At 42.5% G+C, this 19,652-nt stretch overlaps 1 protein-coding gene across 4 annotated transcripts in view; it reads left to right on the top strand.

The window, feature by feature from the left end:
* The window catches only part of LOC143815259 (flotillin-2), a 73,589-nt gene that overhangs the window by 27,556 nt on the left and 26,381 nt on the right, over positions 1-19,652 (top strand). For 3 of the 4 annotated variants that reach the window (XR_013223708.1, XM_077294320.1, XM_077294322.1), the window contains exons 2-3: positions 4,568-4,649; positions 16,225-16,315. Coding sequence is in view for 3 of the 4 variants with exons in the window: in XM_077294320.1 (XP_077150435.1) it covers positions 4,568-4,649; positions 16,225-16,315 (173 nt within the window). In the remaining variant the exon portion in view is untranslated. Of the gene's footprint in view, positions 1-4,567; positions 4,650-14,332; positions 14,424-16,224; positions 16,316-19,652 lie in introns of all 4 variants that reach the window. The other variant, XM_077294321.1, reaches the window with a different exon arrangement.

Raw genomic sequence — 19,652 nt, forward strand, 5'->3', positions numbered from 1 at the left:
TGAGTGCAGTTTCTGTCGAATGTAGGGCGCGGAAACCAGACTGTGAAGGGTCTAGAAGGGAATGGGTGGAGAGGTAACCGGTAAGGCGGGAGTAGACTAGGCGCTCCAGGAGTTTTGAGATGAAGGGGAGATTGGAGACTGGTCTGTAGTTATTTGTGCATGATGGGTCAAGGGTGGGTTTTTTTAGTAATGAAGTAATGAGTGTTTGAAGGAGGAGGGAAAAATGCCAGAGGTAAGGGAGAGATTAAAAATTGTAGTTAGGCGAGTTGTGACGACTGGAGAGAGAGACTGGAGGAGGTGTGAGGGAATGGGATCGGTGGTGCATGTAGTCGGACGAGAAGAGGAGAGGAGCTTGGAGACTTCTTCTGTGATGGGATCGAATGTGGAGAGTGAGCCAGGGGAGATGCAGAGAGGGATGGGAGTTATTGCACTTGGTGTCTGGGAGCGGATTTCCTGACGGATATTGTCTATTTTCTCTATAAAGTGGGAGGCCAGGTCATCAGCACAAATGTCTGTGATAGGGTCTTGTGCTTTTGGCCTGAGGAGGGAGTAAAAGGTGTTAAAAAGTTTCTTGGGGTTGTTGGATAGTGAGGAGATCAGGGTGGTGTAGTATTATTATTATTTATTGTTATAGCGCCATTTATTCCATGGCGCTTTACATGTGAGGAGGGGTATACATAATAAAAACAAGTACAATAATCTTAAACAATACAAGTCATAACTGGTACAGGAGGAGAGAGGACCCTGCCCGCGAAGGCTCACAATCTACAAGGGATGGGTGAGAATACAGTAGGTGAGGATAGAGCTGATCGTGCAGCGGTTGGTTGATCGGTGGTTACTGCAGGTTGTAGGCTTGTCGGAAGAGGTGGGACAGTAGGACTGTTTGGCAAGGTGAAGGGCAGAGTTATAGGTCCTTAACATAAATTTGAAGTGTATGAAGTCTCCTGGTGTGCGAGTTTTCCTCCATAAGCGTTCAGCACTCCTAGAGCATCGCTGGAGAAATCGATGATCGATGATTGATGAGTGTAAGCTGAGAGTGGCATCATCGCGACTGTTTGCACGTCTCTGCACCTCTGACAGTCCAATATAAGCCGGGTGTACACACTGCACATGTCCAGGAAGGCAATGGCCCTGCAGGACTCAGCCAACCGTTCCTGCGGGCTCCGCATACCTCACAGCTGGCTGTGTCCCCTACGCCAGTGGCGCTTACCTGGGCGATGCAGCTGGGGTACATACACCTGGCTTACGGCACAACATCAGGGAGGCAGAGATGTGCAAGAGTCAGCGGTGACTCTCCTCTCATGTTACTCGCCCACAGGGGATTGATAATGTATTTAGTGGAATGATTAGTCTGGGGAAAACATAGCCCTCATGACTAGTGTTGAGCGATACCGTCCGATACTTGAAAGTATCGGTATCGGAAAGTATCGACCGATACCGGCAAAGTATCGGATCCAATCCGATACAGATACCCGATACCAATACAAGTCAATGGGACTCAAGTATCGGACGGTATCCCTGATGGTTCTCAGGGTCTGAAGGAGAGGAAACTCTCCTTCAGGCCCTGGGATCCATATTAATGTGTAAAAGAAAGAATTAAAATAAAAAATATTGCTATACTCACCTCTCCGACGCAGCCTGAACCTCAGCGAGGGAACCGGCAGCGTTGTTTGCTTAAAATTCGCGCTTTTCTTTCCTTACGTGAAGTCCCGGCTTGTGATTGGTCGCGTGCCGCCCATGTGGCGGCGACGCAACCAATCACAGCAAGCCGTGACGTAATTTCAGGTCATTCAGTATTTTAAAATTACGTCCCGGCTTTGTGATTGGTTGCGTCGCAGTCACATGGGCGACGCAACCAATCACAAGGCGTGACGTCACGGGAGGCTGGACACGCGCGCATTTTAAAATGCGCGCGTGTCCAGCCTCCCGGCTTGTGATTGGTTGACCGCGACGCAACCGATCACAAGCCGGGACGTCACGGGAGGCTGGACACGCGCGCATTTTAAAATGCGCGCGTGTCCAGCCTCCCGTGACGCCACGGCTTGTGATTGGTTGCGTCGCCCATGTGACTGCGACGCAACCAATCACAAAGCCGGGACGTAATTTTAAAATCCTTAAGGACCTGAAATTACGTCACGGCTTGCTGTGATTGGTTGCGTCGCCCATGTGACTGCGACGCAACCAATCACAAAGCCGGAGCGTAATTTTAAAATACTGAATGACCTGAAATTACGTCACAGCTTGCTGTGATTGGTTGCGTCGCCGCCACATGGGCGGCACGCGACCAATCACAAGCCGGGACTTCACGTAAGGAAGTAAACGCGCGAATTTTAAACAAAAAACGCTGCCGCTTCCCTCGGTAAGGTGCAGGCTGCGTCGGAGAGGTGAGTATAGCAATATTTTTTATTTTAATTCTCTCTTTTACACATTTTTACATTAATGTTGTTTCGATACCGATACCCGATACCACAAAAGTATCGGATCTCGGTATCGGAATTCCGATACCCGCAAGTATCGGCCGATACCCGATACTTGCGGTATCGGAATGCTCAACACTACTCATGACTAGTCACACACTAATTAGCACATCACCACTGCAGCTATAAAATAGATTTTTGGCATATACAGTAATCTGTAAGACAATAAAATGGGCTTGTTAGGAATAGGATGGGTATAAAAGAATCAATAAATTCATGACCTTTTGGGGGGATTCTGGGGAAGCTCACGGGTTCCCTTTAATTACGGAAGATGGTCCTCTCTTCTAAAGATCTTGTGTGACTCCGTGCAGGATGGTGGTGATTGTTGTCCTCTGCGGGGTAACGCTCTCATCCATCTTTGTCCATTCTGTTGCTTCTTAAATTACATTTGGCATTTAGTTTTAGAAAACACGCCATTAGCTGAAATGTACAAAGTGCTTTTGGATTGTTACTAATGATCCATTGCAATTAAATTAAACTTTTCTGTAGCGCAAGAAAACTTGTGATCTTTATTTTGTTCATTAAAAAAAAAAAAAAATAATGTTCTGAACTTAGATTTAATTTATACATTGTGGGTCTTTCGGCTTAATACTTTGTAATACATAATTTATACATTTACTTTACCATGCTTACAACCAGTATAGCTACCAAGGGAGCAGAGGGTCCCGCGCTCTGAGGGGCCCACCCAGAGCTATACTACTGCAACTGTATCTGCGTGCACAGCACGCCACCCATCCGCTATTGGGCCTTTGGACAGGGTGGAAGGGAGGCCCATCATCGCAAGTTCAACTGTATCGGCTGGATGCCGATACAGTTGAAAACCATGATGAGACCCTCTCCCATCATTCCCCCTCTTCATCTGACGTCACTGACGCAAACACTGGCGCGATTACATCAGTACATGGCACCCACAATGCTGACATGAGCGGGTGCTCGGAGCAGCGGGTGCTCGGAGCAGCGGGAGAACGAGGGAGAGAGAACTGGTGAGTAGTACCTTTTTTTTTTTTTTTTTTTTTAACCGCGCCGTCATCTGCTGAGGTTCTCCTACATCCACTATTGGGATATGCCACCATAGTTGTTATCAAGGTTGCCTGGTTACGGGCCCAGCGGACATTTTGCTGCCCCCTCCCCTTGAACCAAAACCCTAGCTACGCCTCTGCTTACAACCATCTGTTGACCAAGAAGATGGATGACGTTTTTTCTTCTTAGTATGTCTAGAGGTGGACAAATTATTGTAGACTTTACACCACTGCAAGAATCAGTATTTGTAATATCTTATTGGAGTAATATGTGTCTTTCTCCACTTATGACCTACTAAGATCAGTACTGCTATATAATGCCCTACAAGCTAATTCTGCTTCAAGATTTGTGGCTAATGAAAACCAACATAGCGGAAATCCCGAATATCTGTACTGTGTATGGGAAGCCTCATAGCAGCAAAGCTTCACACACTAGCTCAGAGACAACTGAATATTAGAGATGAAACCTACAATGGGGAAATCTGGTCAAAAATACAAGTCAAATCATGACTGGCCTTTTACTCATAGGGGGAGCTGACCACTGGTGTGTGATGTATTATCCCAGACTGGTGGGGAGAGCAGTGAGGAGCAGCTCATGTCAGACTGAATTGCAAGTTTTAGGCCAGAGTCACACGGTGTATAACATGACTGAGTGCTATGCGATAATACCTTGCATAGCACTCAGGCCCAGTATTATACTATAGGGCAGCTCAGCTCTGCGATTATTTTCTCATGCCGATTCGGTATGAGAGAACAATCTCCGCATTCTGGCATTACATCCGAGAATTGGGTCGCACACACACATACAAGTCTACTGGTGTGTTGGAACATCGGAGTGCACTTGGATGGCATCCCAGGAGTATCTGGTAATCTGATGTTCTCAAGGTTCCCAGGAACTATCACTTCCTTTTTTTTTCCCACAAAAAAAAAATGTACACTTAAAATATAAAAAAAAAACAAAAAAAAAAAAAAACAACTTAACGTAATGTAATTTTGGATATATTATTATTTTTTTTTTTTTTTTGCTACAATTGTTTTAATTCTCTCTTTCTGCTCTATCTTTCTCTGCAGGCGGCTGTTGTGGCTCCGATACTAAACAGTATATGTATGGTGGATGGGCCTGGGCGTGGTGGTGTGTATCCGACACCCAAAGGTCAGTGCCCTCATTTTAGCTCTGAAATGATATACGGTGGTCTCTTGCATGCAGGCCCACACAGTGCAGTGATCATCTAGAGGTTTGGTTTGTGATTTTAAAGGTGTAAGATTTCGTACACTTCATTTCAAGGAAATGCGTTGTAAGAAATAAAGTGCTCTTACTAAGACCAGACTTTTAAACATTTTGTCTTTAAGATCTCTTTACCAAGGGTCTGTGCTCCCCACTCTCTCTCTGTCCTAGTGTCCTTGTATGACAAGATACACACACTGGGCATACTTTTGTCCCTAGAGAAAGAGGTGGTACTGGTACAGGTTAAGGCTGCAGATATACCAGTGCTACACTGTCCTGATGGCAGACATATGTTTAATTTCCTTTTGTGACATTTTAAGAAAAACTTTTTGGCACTATGGATATGATGGGAACATCGCACCCTTTTGTGCGATATTTAGTTGACCTCTAGTTTGTCTTATTGAGTATCTTACAACTGCCCTAATAGTCTATGATTGGGCAACCATGCCCTGATGGACAATAAATACGGTATCTTATTTGTTAAAAAGAAATATTACACCTTTCTTTTATTTGTATTTTTCATTGAATAAAGACACTGCATGCTATGTTGTTTTTCCACTTTATATTTCACATTTATTTTTACTTTTTTTTTTTTTATATATAACATACTTTTTCACATTTTGAACAAAATCAAATATACTTTGGCTGATTTATTTGTTTTAAGGGGAAAAACTGGTCCGAGTTATCTCCTGTGCTTATGTCTTGTGAATATGGTTGTGATTGTCGCCCAATAATCACTTTTCCACTGCCCTGAGAATCTCCAAAATATTGTCCTCTCTGGACCATTCAAATCAATTCTAGTTTTCTGAAAAAAATCAATATTAGGGCGATATTCTCATCTTGCGTACCCACTGGATGTGCTATAAATATTTAGTAAATGTGGGTGCCATCCATGGCTTTTCAATGGTATCTATTTTGAGAATAGACCCATGACGCCCTCCATTGTTAGTTTAGGTGGTTGGAATCTCATTCATTGTATCAGTATTCCTACCACCTCTCCACTGGCAGTGGCACATGATGGGGCACCATTGATGTGGGGTCCACTTCTATATTACATTTGTGGTATATCCAGTGGTTATTCCTTTAATGTACGAGATGGGCATACCCCTTTTAATCTTTTCACAGCTCATTTCTATATACCAGAAGATATTTGACAAGTTTTCCCCTTTTAAGAACGTTGCTAGCTGTGCCTGACTAGTGGTATACCTTGGAAAGAGAGGGAGTGATTATTCTGACGATGTCGCGGTGGCGTACTTTGCCTATAGACTCCCCTTTAAAAAAATAATTAAAACATTAAATGAAGAATGCTTTTGTATAGAATAGCCCAACTGTCTGCTCTCTGTATAGCAGAAAAGGTACGACAGTGTACACCTGTCTGACAGAGGCCTGAAGAACAGTCACCTTTGGTGGGGGCCTGTAGATAAGTCTAATATACCTGGAGCTCTCCTGGGGTATACCACAATCGGGCACTGCAGTATGTTGTGTGAAAGCAGCCTATAGAGCACTGCTAGTATTGAGTCATATATTTTATGGCTTTTGAATCAAAATTCACGGTATAGCCTTAAGTGGAATCTCTAAACACTGAAGGATATTTCCATGTTTAAAGTAGCACTCCAGCAATGTTTTTTTTACCTACTTAGTGCACCATATGCTAATACAGAATAATATAGAGGCTCCCTTATGTGGCTGGTGTATAAGTGTTTTAGTTGAAGCACAATTGGAGTTTTCTGTCAAGTTGGTTCCGTCTAATACAGTAGTTACATCAGTGAAACCATATGAGCCTACATTTTTCCATGATGCCTCTGGCATTTCGGAGGGGGACAGACTCTCAAAACATGGCACTTACCCTGCCATGAGTCCTATTTTGAGGGCATTCGTGATCAATCGGTGACGTAGAATTGTTATCTGCTGACTCTGTAGGGTCTTGGTTGATGTTATGAAATTCAGCTTCAGCCTTCCTCCCCTGCCTCCTACTTGTGATAGATTCCTCTCTGTCAACTTTTACAAACAGAAGAGGCATACAAGTTGAATCTTCATATCATAGTAGGAATCGATTGGAGAATCTGAGCACATCACTTCTAGATATTAATGTGGGTGAGTTTTATAGCTCTGCTGCTAATCATTGTATAGACTCATCTAATATCACTGCTGCTATCTTATAGAAAGCAGAAATTATATTTTCAGCAGTGTCTGTGAAAAGCAAGGGAAGAAGGCTGGAGCCAAGTGGGGAAGGGATGATGTCACCCTGTGGCTTACAGGAGGTCAGAGACTGATCTCTTATCTCACAGGAGTGCGTGCACCAGAAGGAAAATCACATGTCCTAGCTGCCCATAATTAAAGGGTCACAATGTAACTGAGCTCAGATGGCGATAAATTACAAAGCTGTAATATTGCTGGTGAGTTACCATTACATGTGTGAAGAAAAAAAAAAGAAAAGAATCCTGGAGTGCTACTTTAAGCATTTATGGTCTATCTGCTTTTCATGTTTCCCCGCATGTTGTGAAATCATATCCCGCTTCACTGTGATACCTGGTAGTCTAGCTTCTGTCCTCAGTCATATTTGTACTCTGCTCACAACCCTCAGATGACCACCACCTACACACAATGGACGCTGACCCTAAATACACATTATAGGAGAGTGCTGCCAATTCGCTGATTGATATACAGTATGTAGGTCCTAATATAAGCCAAGGTTCACCTGCACTTCATATATCCCATAATAATGGCCCAGTTCTGTAGGTTGATGCAGGCTGTTAAACTACCGCTGATTAGCTATATACAAGCTCCTTTATTGGCCTGTTTACACAGGCTGGTGAAATAGTGATGAGCACAGAACGATCGCTAATATGATCGTTCTGTGTCCTTTATCACTTTATTAGCAATACTGTATTTAACTCCATGTGCTGCTGAAAACGCCAATGTTTATGTACCCGCCAAAAGGGCATTTTGCTCATTCATTGGGCGATTGCCTTTTTAATTTGGTTGACAGTTGGGAAAAAATGTTCCTTCTCCAATTACTGTTTTGCCTTAATAGGCCATAAATTAATATCTCCACAGAAGCTCTTTCTCCTTCCCCATTGCCAAGGTCATACGTTGTTTAGGGATGATCGGAGAATGTAGAGAGGTTCCAGGTGGTCGGAGCATTGCGTGTTACCCCCTTTATACGATTCATATTGAGGAAGCTGTGCTGCCATCAGATATCACTGATAACCACTCATCGAATGAAATCATCCGTCTGCCCCAGACCCCAGCATGCCCCCTTACTTGCTTGTTTGCTTGACCAAATAGTAATTGCCAACATTATGTTGAAGTAACTTGTGTTAATAAATCGGATGGAAGCCTCAGATGGAAAGTGGGTTCTTGAAGAGATATCAGGGACTTTAAAAAAGAAAAAAAAAGCATGTAGTTGCGAACAGATGCAACTGCCTGTCTGTTGTTCCCAGCGCCGGTCATTGACCGCTCCTGCCAGCGATTCAGCTACTCCCTGTCTCTTCCTACTCACATGGCGGGACTACTGGTGTCATGCTGACTGACAGGCGGTTCCCCCAATTAGGCAGCAGAATCCAGCTGTCAATCAGCATGACACCATTAATCCCGCTCTGTAAATGGGGAGAGAAACTGCTGCTCTGTTTGAATGGGAGTAGCTGAATCTCTGGCAGGAGCGGTAAGTGACCGGCGCCAGGTATAACAGGCAGGTAGTTGCATCTGTTAGCGGCTACATACCTTTTTATTCTAAAGTACCGGATATCCTTTTTAAAGAGACTGTCCAGTCATTCTGGACCCACCATAAAGTCTTTATGTCCCAGTTCTCATTGCAGAATTGGGGGGAGCAGAATCTGACCAGTAATGCCACCAATCTGTGTCTGGGAGCACAATATGAAGACTGCAATGGTGTCAAAAGTTTTTCACCAACACAGTCACATGGGGGACAGTGCTTTTAGTTAGCTGACCCATTCCTTTGCTATCTATTAATTTTCTTTAACATAAAACACGTTGTATTCATTGAATTCACCAGCATCAAACCTGTGTACCGACTTCTTCTTTACCTGCTCATTCCGATCACTTCCCATTAATATTAACCTGATTTATATTTGTTTTTAGATGATACACATAGATGCCGTTAACAGTCGAGCAGGTGTTACCTTTGTATCCATTCTTGCATACAAAATGCTTTTAAAGTATTTTTTTTATTTACGATAAACCTAATTAAAGTGAAAGTTCAGACTTTTTTTTTTTTTTTTTACAATACAATGTTTAATCCACCACTAAAAACATAATTATGCAATATACCACAGTTATAGAAAGTCATGGACCGCACATCCAAAGCGTGTCACGTTGATCTCTTGCATCTAAGAAAAATGTACAAAACTGAACACGAGGTTCTTGACTTAACATTCCGATCAGACTGTGTGAAGCCTACTCCCACGTCACGGTGACCCTCGGTGGCTCCCTAACCTTAAGCCTGTGTGCCCCCAATAACCCAATAATGTTTTGGGGCGTTTGACATTGCACCAAAAACGTAACGTCTTACAGCTCCAGCAAAGTGGATGGGATTTATAGAAATCTCCTGCCCATTGTGCTTTTCTTCTTAACTCGGCGTAAACTGACCTGCGGTGCGTGTTTCAAATCCACAAAATGACAATTTCTCTTGCAGGTATGCCAAGTTATATGTGCAAACTTTTCTCGTAGACTTGCATTAGATGTGGAAAATTCACAGGTAAAATATGCTCATGCAGTTTAGTGCATTTTCGTGGTGGAAGCCCATCAAAAACCGATGTGACTCTATCAGTAAAGTTTTGTCAAATCCAAATACCAGGAGTATTAAAAACAAAGCAGCTTGCACCAACAGCCTCACCAACACCAAGTGAAAAGAGATTTAAAAAAACCCCACCTCTTTCTGCATGTTCTCAGACTGAGCTGGGAGCAAAAGTAGTAGGAGGAACCCCTCTTGTAATCTCCTGCTAGTGTTCAGTTATGTAAATTTTTGCTTAGCCGCATTAGATCTATTTGTCTTTTTTACATCTATGGTAGAACAAAGCAGTGCTTTGAAAAGGTATTCATACTCCATGAACTCTTCCATCTTTTTTTCATGTTGCACCCACAAACTTAAATGTATTTTAGGTGATACCAACACAAAGTAGTATTTGTGAAGTGTAATTTTAAATGTTTTAAAAAAAATTGTACATTTGCAAATTGTGACGTGCATTTGTATTCAGCCCCCTGAGTCATTACTTTTTAGGACCACCTTTCTCTGCAGTTACTGCTGCACATATTTTGGGGTATGTCCGTACCAGCTTTGCACATCTAAAGGCTGAGATTTTTGCCCATTCTTATTTGCAAACTAGCTCTAACAGTGAGATAGGATGGAGAACGACTATGAACAGCAATTTTCAGGTCTTGCCACAGATTCTCAATGGTATTTAGGTTTGGACTGTGACTAAGTGATTCACACACATGAATATACTTTGATCTAAACCATCCATTGTAACTCTGGCAGCATGTTTAGGGTCATTATCCTGCTGGAAGATGAACCTATGACCCAGTGTAAAGTCTTTTGAAGCCTTTTACCGGTTTTCCTCCATCCACATTGCCCTGTATTTAGCTCTAGTCATCTTCCCATAGACTCTGACCTGCTTCCCTTTCCATGCTGAAGAAAAGCATCCCAGCAGCATGATGTAGCCACCATCATGTATGACGCTGTGAATGGTGTTTTCAGGGTGATTGTGCAGTGTTAGTTTTCAGCCACACATAGCGTTTTGCATTTAGCCAAAAAAGTTCTCCTTTGGTCTCATCTGACCAGAGCACACTGCAAACTGGACCTCTTATGGTTGCTTGCAAATATGGCTTTCTTCTTGCCACTCTTCATTAAAGGCCAGATTTGTGGATTATATGGCTATTGGTTGTCCTGTGGACAGATTCTCCCTCCTGAGCTGTGGATCTCTGCAGCTCCTCCAGAGTGACCATGGGCCTCTTGGGTGCTTCTCTAATTAGTGCTCTCCTTCCTTTTGGATATCCATTTAGATGGACGGCCACGTCTTGGTAGGTTTGCAATTGTACCATACTCCATCCATTTTGGATGATGGATTGAACAGTACTCAACAAACTTCCGAGGCCTTCACAGAACAGCTGTAGTTATACTGAGAATAAATTACACACAGGTGGACTCATCTTACTAATTATGTGACTTAAGGAGGAAATTGGTCACTCAGGGTTTTATTTGGGGGTTAGGCCACAATATTATGTGACTTAAGGAGGAAATTGGTCACTCAGGGTTTTATTTGGGGGTTAGGCCACAAATGCACGCCACTATTTTCAGATTTCTATTTTTTAAATATTTTGAAAACCTTGTATAATTTCCTTTATACCTCATAAATAATGCTACTTTGTTGGTACATCACATCCCAAAAAATGCATGAAGAAAAGCTCATGGGGTATGAATACTGTGTTCAAGGCACTGTGTATAACTTAATCCCTGGTCTCCACAGAAAACTTTCATTTTTACCCATTCATTTTTTTTCATCCCCCTTCTTCCAAGACCCATAACGCTTTCAAATTACTGTCAACCTAGCCGTACAAAGATCTGGGTTTTTTTGGGGGGTTTTTGATTACTTTTGTTGTTTTTTTTTTTATAAGACTAGTTGTAGTTTTGAATTCCACCATTCATTCATCCAATTTACTGAAAGCAGGGAGGTTCCAAGTAGAATGAAATGGTGAAAAGAAATGCCGTTCCACCATTGGTTTATGGATTTTGTTTTTACGACATTTATCTTTTGATTTAAAAAAAAAAAAAATGACCTTCCGGTGTTATCTACCAGGTCAGTACAATTGTAGCACACTTGCCTATATATAATATAGTATATAATTTATTTTTTATTATTTTCTCATTTTTCAAAAGCAAAAAGATTCTAGGGCAGGCCTTTGCAGTATAGTTGCTTTTTAATAACTTTATACGAGATTTGTTATGTTCTCCCGCAGCATGGACCATCAGGAGGCAGTGTCCTGCTTATTGCTCTTGGCTGTAAGATATTCTATGATGTGCTCTTCGGCACTGAGGATGGTGGCCGAGCAGCAGGAGCAGGACGCTGCCTAGTTAGGAGCAGCACAGACATCAGGCGGTCCGCACTGAGGGTTAAAAGCAATGAAGCCTAAGGCAGTATAATTGTTTTTTCTAAATCCATCTATTAGAGGCTTTTTCAATTAGTCCGTAAAGGACCACCCAATACCTGTACTGAAGGCTGAACTAAACTAGGCTGTGGCTGAGCTTCACAGGAGTATTTAGATGGCTGTGACTGGAGCCTTCAGCAAGCCCCTGTCTGCCATGATAACTCATAGGAGCTCTGCAATCTCGTCACAGATACCCGATGGGAGCCGCTGTGCACAACACTGGCAACCGTGCCATTTAAATGCTGCTGTCCGAGTTTGTGACCCTTTAATTGGTTAACAGTAGTGATGAGCGAACATGCTTGGATATCATGTTATCCTAGTATCCAGGGCGTGCTCAATATGTTAGTCCCTGCGGCTGCATGTTTTGGTGTTTTGGTGCTGTTAGACAGCGGCAACACATGCAGTGATTGCCTACTAAACAGCCCTGAGACATGCAGCAGCTGGTACTTGAACATCATTTTAGAGCATGCTGGAGACACTCTGTAAGCACACGAGCATGCTCAGATAACACCTTATCAGAGCATGTTCCCTCATCACTAATTAACTGCAATTATCAGAGCTCCGCTCTGCTCTGGCCGCTGCTGTTGGACAACACAGATGTCGGCTGCGTAAAATTGCCAGTATCAGATATGTGTGGCCGGAGTTTAGCGCCACGCGATCACCCTTGCAATCGCACAATGTTACGTCAATTGCATTAATGGCTTAACGGCCTCTTTAGCACAGAACAAGTGTTATGTCAAGTTCTAAGTTTGACCATTTCCCCTGTAGATATCTTTCATCTCCATTTTGGTGGCACTATGAATCAGCATCAGCAGTATGATTCTCTTGGGAACCATCAGTCCCTGACCACTTGTGATACCTGAAGCTTTGTGTTGTCATCTTGTCCAGGGTTCAGCATTTCCCTATGACTCCCAATTCTTGCAGTAGTCACGTTAACCTCAACTTTATGCAAAAAAAAAAACACCATGGAAATAAAGCCAAAAGGGTCTTCCCTGCAATAAACTTTTACATTAAAACAATGGCTATTATTGTCTGATATTTCATAATTGGCTTAGTAGATAAGACCGGTGACTGGTGGATCGGAGGCTGGCCATGTATTTCCAGCAGTTGCCAGTGGGAGAGGGGGAAAAACGCTATCTGACACTTCTGGGGGTGGCTTGTCTCCGAAGACCATGGAAAGATCAAGCATGTTGAAATGAAACCTGCCCGGAGCCCTTTTTTTTTTTTTTTTTTTTTTTTTTTATAAATATATCTCTTCTGTCAGTTTAAAGGGACAATGTCACCCCCTCCAGCCGTTATAAACTAAAAGAGCCACCTTGTGCAGCAGTAATGCTGCATTCTAACAAGGTGGCTCTTTTAGTTTTTGGTTCAAGTATTCCCAAAATAAAGCGTTTTGAAACTTATCCAAAATACCTGTCGTTATCCAGGGAGGCAGGTCTGAACCCCACTCTTTGAAGCGCCCAACTGCCGTCAGTCATCTCTTCTGGGGCGCTGGTCGCCGCCCCCTCAGCGATGTTTACCTCTGAAATCCGGCGCCTGCGCTGTGCTCTTCTGCCTGGGGCAGGTTCCGGACTGCGCCTGTGCCGTGCCTAGGAATCCCAGCCCCGCACTGTGCATAATGCATAACACACTGCGGGGCGGGGATTCAGTAGCAGGGTGGTCACACAGGCGCAGTCTGCAAGCCTGGCTGGGACGTCAGACGGCCAGAGCTTAAACACAGCGCAGGCGCCGGTTTTGAAGCGTAAACAGCGCTGGCGGGGCGGCGCCAAAAGCCCCTGAAGATTTGAGTGACGGCAGAGTAGCGGTTCAAGCTGGGGCGTGAGGACCCGCCTCCCTGGCTAAAGACAGGTATTTTGAATAAGTTTCAAAATGCTTTATTTTGGGAATACTTGTACCAAAAACTAAAAGAGCCACCTTGTTAGAATGCAGCATTACTGCTGCACAAGGTGGCTCTTTTAGTTTATAACGGCTGGAGGGGGTGACAGTGGCCCTTTAAGCTTCTAATTCCCCAATAAACTAATCCTCATACAGCAAACAAACCATTGATTTAAGCAAAACAAAAATCCATAATTAAAAAAATCAGGTATATTTCCCAACACTCACACATAGGGTAGAGTCCAAGCACAGTGTAAAGCCTGCAGGTAAACCAATGGCAATAAGTGTAGGAGATATCACTTAGGTAAATTATGACCACTTCAGCCCCTCCTGTACATATTGGTGTGACACCACTAGTGACCATTGGGTGTATGTTGGTGCCGCTCCTGCGATAACACACTTTCCTGCTCCTGTCGGACACCGTGCATGGCTGCCTGTGCGGCAGCAGACTGACACTAACCACACTACCACCCTCTTTTTTTTTACCTTTTTGGTGTATCTGGTTTGTGTGTTGCTCTCTGGTAACTGCTGTGTGTATTTGCTATCCTCTGCCCTCATTTAACGCTGCTCAGACTGTCATTGGAGGTAATGACCATCCTATGTCGCTGCGAGAATATTGAGACATCGGAGGGGGTCCCTCTGTACGTAACAGGGGTTGCACAGGTAATAAACTTCCAGCTTCCTAATTCTGCTCCTCGGTTTCTTGATCTCTTTTTTTATTATAAGCAGAAACTCCATCAAGAGGACTCCGCACTAACCCCTAATACATACTCTTCTTCCCAGGTGTACGCTTTCAACTTTCCTTCCCACGGTCACTTCCCCCATTGGTGTCCAGCCAGCAGTCACCTTTGAACGTAATGTGAAGCTCTAGTAAACCAAAGAGTTTATTAAAAGCGAAACGTTGCCAATAACCAGACCGTATCTGATTTTATTCTGAATTATCATAGATTTATCAATCACAGGTCTTAAGGTGCCCATACACATAGGAAATCAAGTCCTCGTTTGGCTGACAGGTATCTGTCTCACACACTGCCCTCACCCCGATACATACGAATGCTGGGATTAGTCCTTTAAATCTTAACTTCCTGATCATGTTTTCCTCCAGTCTGGTAATACGCTGATCACCCCAAGTCTGAAGCGCTGCATCCCCATCAGTAACTGCTGGAAAACCCCCATAAAGAGAATGGTCTTCAGAAAGTGATCTATTGTTTGAATTGGTTTATTATGTTATGCGGTTTATCTCAGAAATCTACAATTTTCCCACTGGCTTCTAGGTCTCATACTAGATTCATACTTCATGTTTTGTACTGATGACTTTTCAGCAGTGTCATTATCATCACAGATAAGGATCACAATGATTGATAGATGATATCTCTATATACAGTAAATGACACAGGATTCACCATTCAGAATAGCTGCTGTCACAGATCACCACCTTCCTTCACAATGACCTCTGCCCAGATCAGAGCATGAAAGTTCTTCTATAGAAAGCCAGTGGGTGGATTTTATTAAGACCTGGTGTTCTTTATACCGGTCTTAATGAAGAGTACATTTCACCGTGTCATAAGCCTTTTATTATGTTAGATGCATCTATTGCTGTGTGTGCGCCAGAAAAAAAAAGCACACATTATACTGTGAATTGGGCTTGCGTAAAAAAAATATTTTTTACTTTTTTATTCTTTTTTTTTTTTTTTAATTCTAGAAAACTGATCTAGGGATAATGATAAACTCCCGAGACTTACCGTATTCACTAGGTCCATGTGGCCTCTTGCAGAGAACAGGAAGTGTGAGTTTAGTATTCGGCTTAGTGATCAGTGTGAAAATGCAAGATAATAAATATATATATTACTTCTCTTATCCGTTTGGATTATTTATGTCTAGCTTTATACTGTACATGTTATTTTTCTGAGGACTCCTTCCCTTTTATATTCACTATGCACATGTAACTTTGTCCCTGACCAGACTTTTATTAATTTCACCAGATCATGTTGCCCACATACAGGAAACAATAATTTCCGGTTATTGTGAATTCCACCTGGTTTTCATACTTGTGTCCTATTAGCTTATACTTTTGTGTTTGTTAACCAGTTATGGAAAATCCCGAACATTCTCAACCACTTTTCTTTCCTATCTGGGTCCGTCACATATACTTGGGACTTTCAACTAAACTTATTCACATGGTCTCTGGCCCACTTACTTCACCGGAGGCATCAAATGGGTTGAAGGCATTTAATATACATGGCTAATCATTGTCTAGGCCCACAAAGCTCCTCTTACCTCTCCAATTACTTAGTTTGGTGCTGGTGTATTAAATTTTACAAAAGGACCGGTTTTGTGTCCCAGTCTGAGCTGAGCATTGCGCACACTGTGACTGTGGACTAGAAGGGGGAAGGAGATGTGAAGGAAGTGTAAAGTTGATGTTGGCAAACTGGAAAATGTGCAAATGTTTTACCTTTTTTGGCAGGATTTCCCTAGAGATAATGACGTTGCAGCCCAAGTGTGACGACGTAGAGACGGCCGAGGGCGTAGCTTTAACTGTCACTGGTGTGGCCCAGGTACTGTAACTCGCAGCACGACACTTTGGAAAATGCATGTCTCCAGGAATGGATGCCTACTGATGCCATGACAAGTTGGCGGGTCAGGTCTGTGTTTACAGACTCTCCGAGAATATTCGTAGCATATACTGTGCTAAAAAGGAAAGCATAATTGGAATACTGTTATTATCTAGACCAAGTATGTTGCCATCTCCTGTCTAACTATTTAGTGTATAAGGCTCTCCATGGCACATCATGTGGTCAAAACGAAGAGGAATATTCTCTTGGCCAAAACAAAGCATTAACTGATCGTCCACGGGAATGGTTTCTAGCTGCATTACATTGTATTTTTCCAGTTAAAATTGTTTTTAAACTTTCTGGGTTTGTGAACTTCCAGTCTCCTGGTAAAATCAAGAATTGGAGCAGATTGCAAGAGGAGGAAATGAGTATCAGGCGTGTTGGAATTCGGCATGCCTAGTGTTTAGCTCCCGCATGTCGTTTATTTGGTTTGAACAAGAAGCACAACGTCCGTTGTCGTATACCTTCGATATCCAAGAAATTTTAGCATTGATGACACATTCCTAACACTCGCCACCATTGTGTGGTCATCGGCGTCAGTCCATCTAAGCTACCGACTACTAGGGAATGGGCTGAGTCGGGCTCCCAATTAAAGGGAGGTCAAACTGGTTGGTCATCCTCGGATCAATCACATCGTATACATTCCCTATAAAGAGAGAAGTAATGGGACATGCACTCACTTTCTGCAGGTTTTATGACATCCCATTTCATAGCCTTTAATGTTGAGATGTTGCCACCTTTTCAGCTTTAACAGCCTGCACTCTTCTGGGAAAGGTTTACACAACCTTAAGGAGTGAGTATATGGGGGTTTTTGCTCATTTATCCAGAGGATCATTTGTGAGGTCAGACACTGGCCTGCTCAGTCTCCTTTCTAGTTTATCCCAAATGTTAGATGAGGTTGTAGTGGAGACTGTGTGGCCGGTCAAGTTTTTCCACACCATGCTACCCCAACCATACCCTCCTGGCCCTTGCTTTATGCTCTGGGAGACATGTTGGAATAGAAAACTGCTCTCACCAATTTGAAAGCATACAATTGTCCAAAATATATTTTGTATGCTGAGCAGTGGTTAGGGTTATTTTGTTTTGTTTTGTTTTTTCCCCAATACACTGTACCGTACCTTAGCACTTGGCAACTGATCTATAGCTTTGTTGTCAGTCACTTTGTAGCTAAGTTGCTGTGGCCATGTGCCTGCAAGCATGTGATTTGCATTCTTCCAGCCACAATTCAACTAGACTTCTCCAGCCTCATTCAATACACTAGCATTGACCAAGGCCGCGACCATCTAGTCGGCATGTGACTGCACATATGCAAATCTTATACTTGCGATCACACACCCGACGCTGGAGAATCCTCACAGCGCAGAGCGTAGCCCAAGTCTGGACAACCACTTTAAATACCATTTCCATAGTCTGACCATGCTAAAAGGACATGTCAAGACAAGTTACTAATTTTCTACTACTTTTCTTAAAAGAATAACAAGAACAGTACAATGCAGAACTCTAAAAAACTGTCCAGTATTATTTCAAGAGGAATTGAAGTAATACTAAAGTACATCTGTCAAGAGAGCTGACAGATTACCTATAAGCACAAAAATCTATGCAGAATAAAGCTGCAAATAACAAATCCTATTACTATATACTATACCTTTTTTATAGTTTAGGAATATAAGAAAGCATTGAGGGTATGGGGACATGTGCTGGTGCATAGTCTACATTCGCCAGATGTTCCATTGGTTTTTTGTTTTGTTTTTTTCCCCCCTACATTTGTAAATCTCACGGTCACATACTGGTACAAAAAAAACCTTTCAGACTGCTGAAAGCTAAAACGACAAACCATTTTCCCAAAAGACTCATTGGTAAAATGTAGCACAAAAACCCCTCTGATGCCCCCTGTGCAGGGCAGGAGAAAGTGGCATTCAGAGATAAAGGCAGGTTTTATTAATTCAACGCTCCACATTTCTTGATGTTGCCAAGAGAATAATATAGAACAAAATGCTACCTTGATCTTATGTTACTTTACCTCTTGTTTGCAAAAAAAAAAAATCTTTTCATCTATTTTGAAGCTTAGTTTAAAAAAAATATGCTTAATTGTGGATGGTTTGCCTTCTCTTAGGCCCCCTTCACACGGCGGTGTCTCCGATACATGTAGTGACCATTTCATACATACTGGAGACACTTACTCACGTGCACCCATTTAAACCTATGAGCTGCACACCTGTCCGTGTGACCCACACATGGACATGTCCTTTTTTTTTCTTACAGTACTTCCCACACATGGATTACCTCAGTTTGTCATCTGTGTGACATGTACTGGAATGGAATGCTCCGGGGGCTGGGTAAAGTAGTACAGTTAGCGCTGTTCCCAGGCGCAGGGCGCTGAATACACCGGTCATCATCCTTGGCAGGGCTCTCTGCAATCAGCGAGACCATGTCAGTTGTAGTCAGCATCTGGCGCCTAGGAATAGCGGGAAGTTTCCTTTTACAATCGCTCATTAAATAAATAATTACATAAAGAAAATGGCCTGGGGTCCCCGTTGTATTTAAAACCAGTTCAGATTCAGTTTTGAGAAGGCACAAGTTCATGTTCCCAAATGGACTCCTTTCTCTTTTGTGTATCTGGCTATTTGTCTTGTAAAAGTTGATCTTGGCTCTCGTGCACACACACACTGTTTAGTATTACAGAACCCTAAATCCCCGGGGTCCCACTATATATCGTGCCTCTGTGTAGCGCTGTATTTTCCCATTGAGCCTATTCTTACCCTTGTAGTAATAGCATATGGTGGAACATGGCACATTTTCTGTACTGCAGTGTGGGACAGAAAAAAAAACCTCAGTCATTTTATTTGAAATCAGGTGTATGCACAGCATGGGAACTTAAGGTGTCGAATTGTAGATCCTTAAAACCCGGATTGTGTGCATGAAGCCTTCTTGTTGTTTAAATAAGTTTTCTCAATGGATTGTTTGATCGGTGAGGTTTTTTTTTTTTTTTTTCTTTGTTCTTTTCTTTAGAAAGTGCAAATTTTTACGAACATTCATGTAGAAATGAACAGTCTCTACCTGTCCTAAATTGTCTATTAGTAAATGCACAGATTTGCAGTCTAATGAAGAAATGATGTCTCTTTTACCAGAATTGGTGTATGTAACTGTATTGTCATTGTTCATGTGTCACCGTCATTTAACGAGTGTGTATATGTAATATATATATATATATATATAATTTTTATACACTCTGGTGTTCTGCGCATATTGTGTGATAATAAATATATTATTTGTATGTATA

The sequence above is a fragment of the Ranitomeya variabilis genome, chromosome 3 (assembly GCF_051348905.1).
Source record: "Ranitomeya variabilis isolate aRanVar5 chromosome 3, aRanVar5.hap1, whole genome shotgun sequence".
NCBI classification, from domain to species: Eukaryota; Metazoa; Chordata; class Amphibia; order Anura; family Dendrobatidae; genus Ranitomeya; species Ranitomeya variabilis.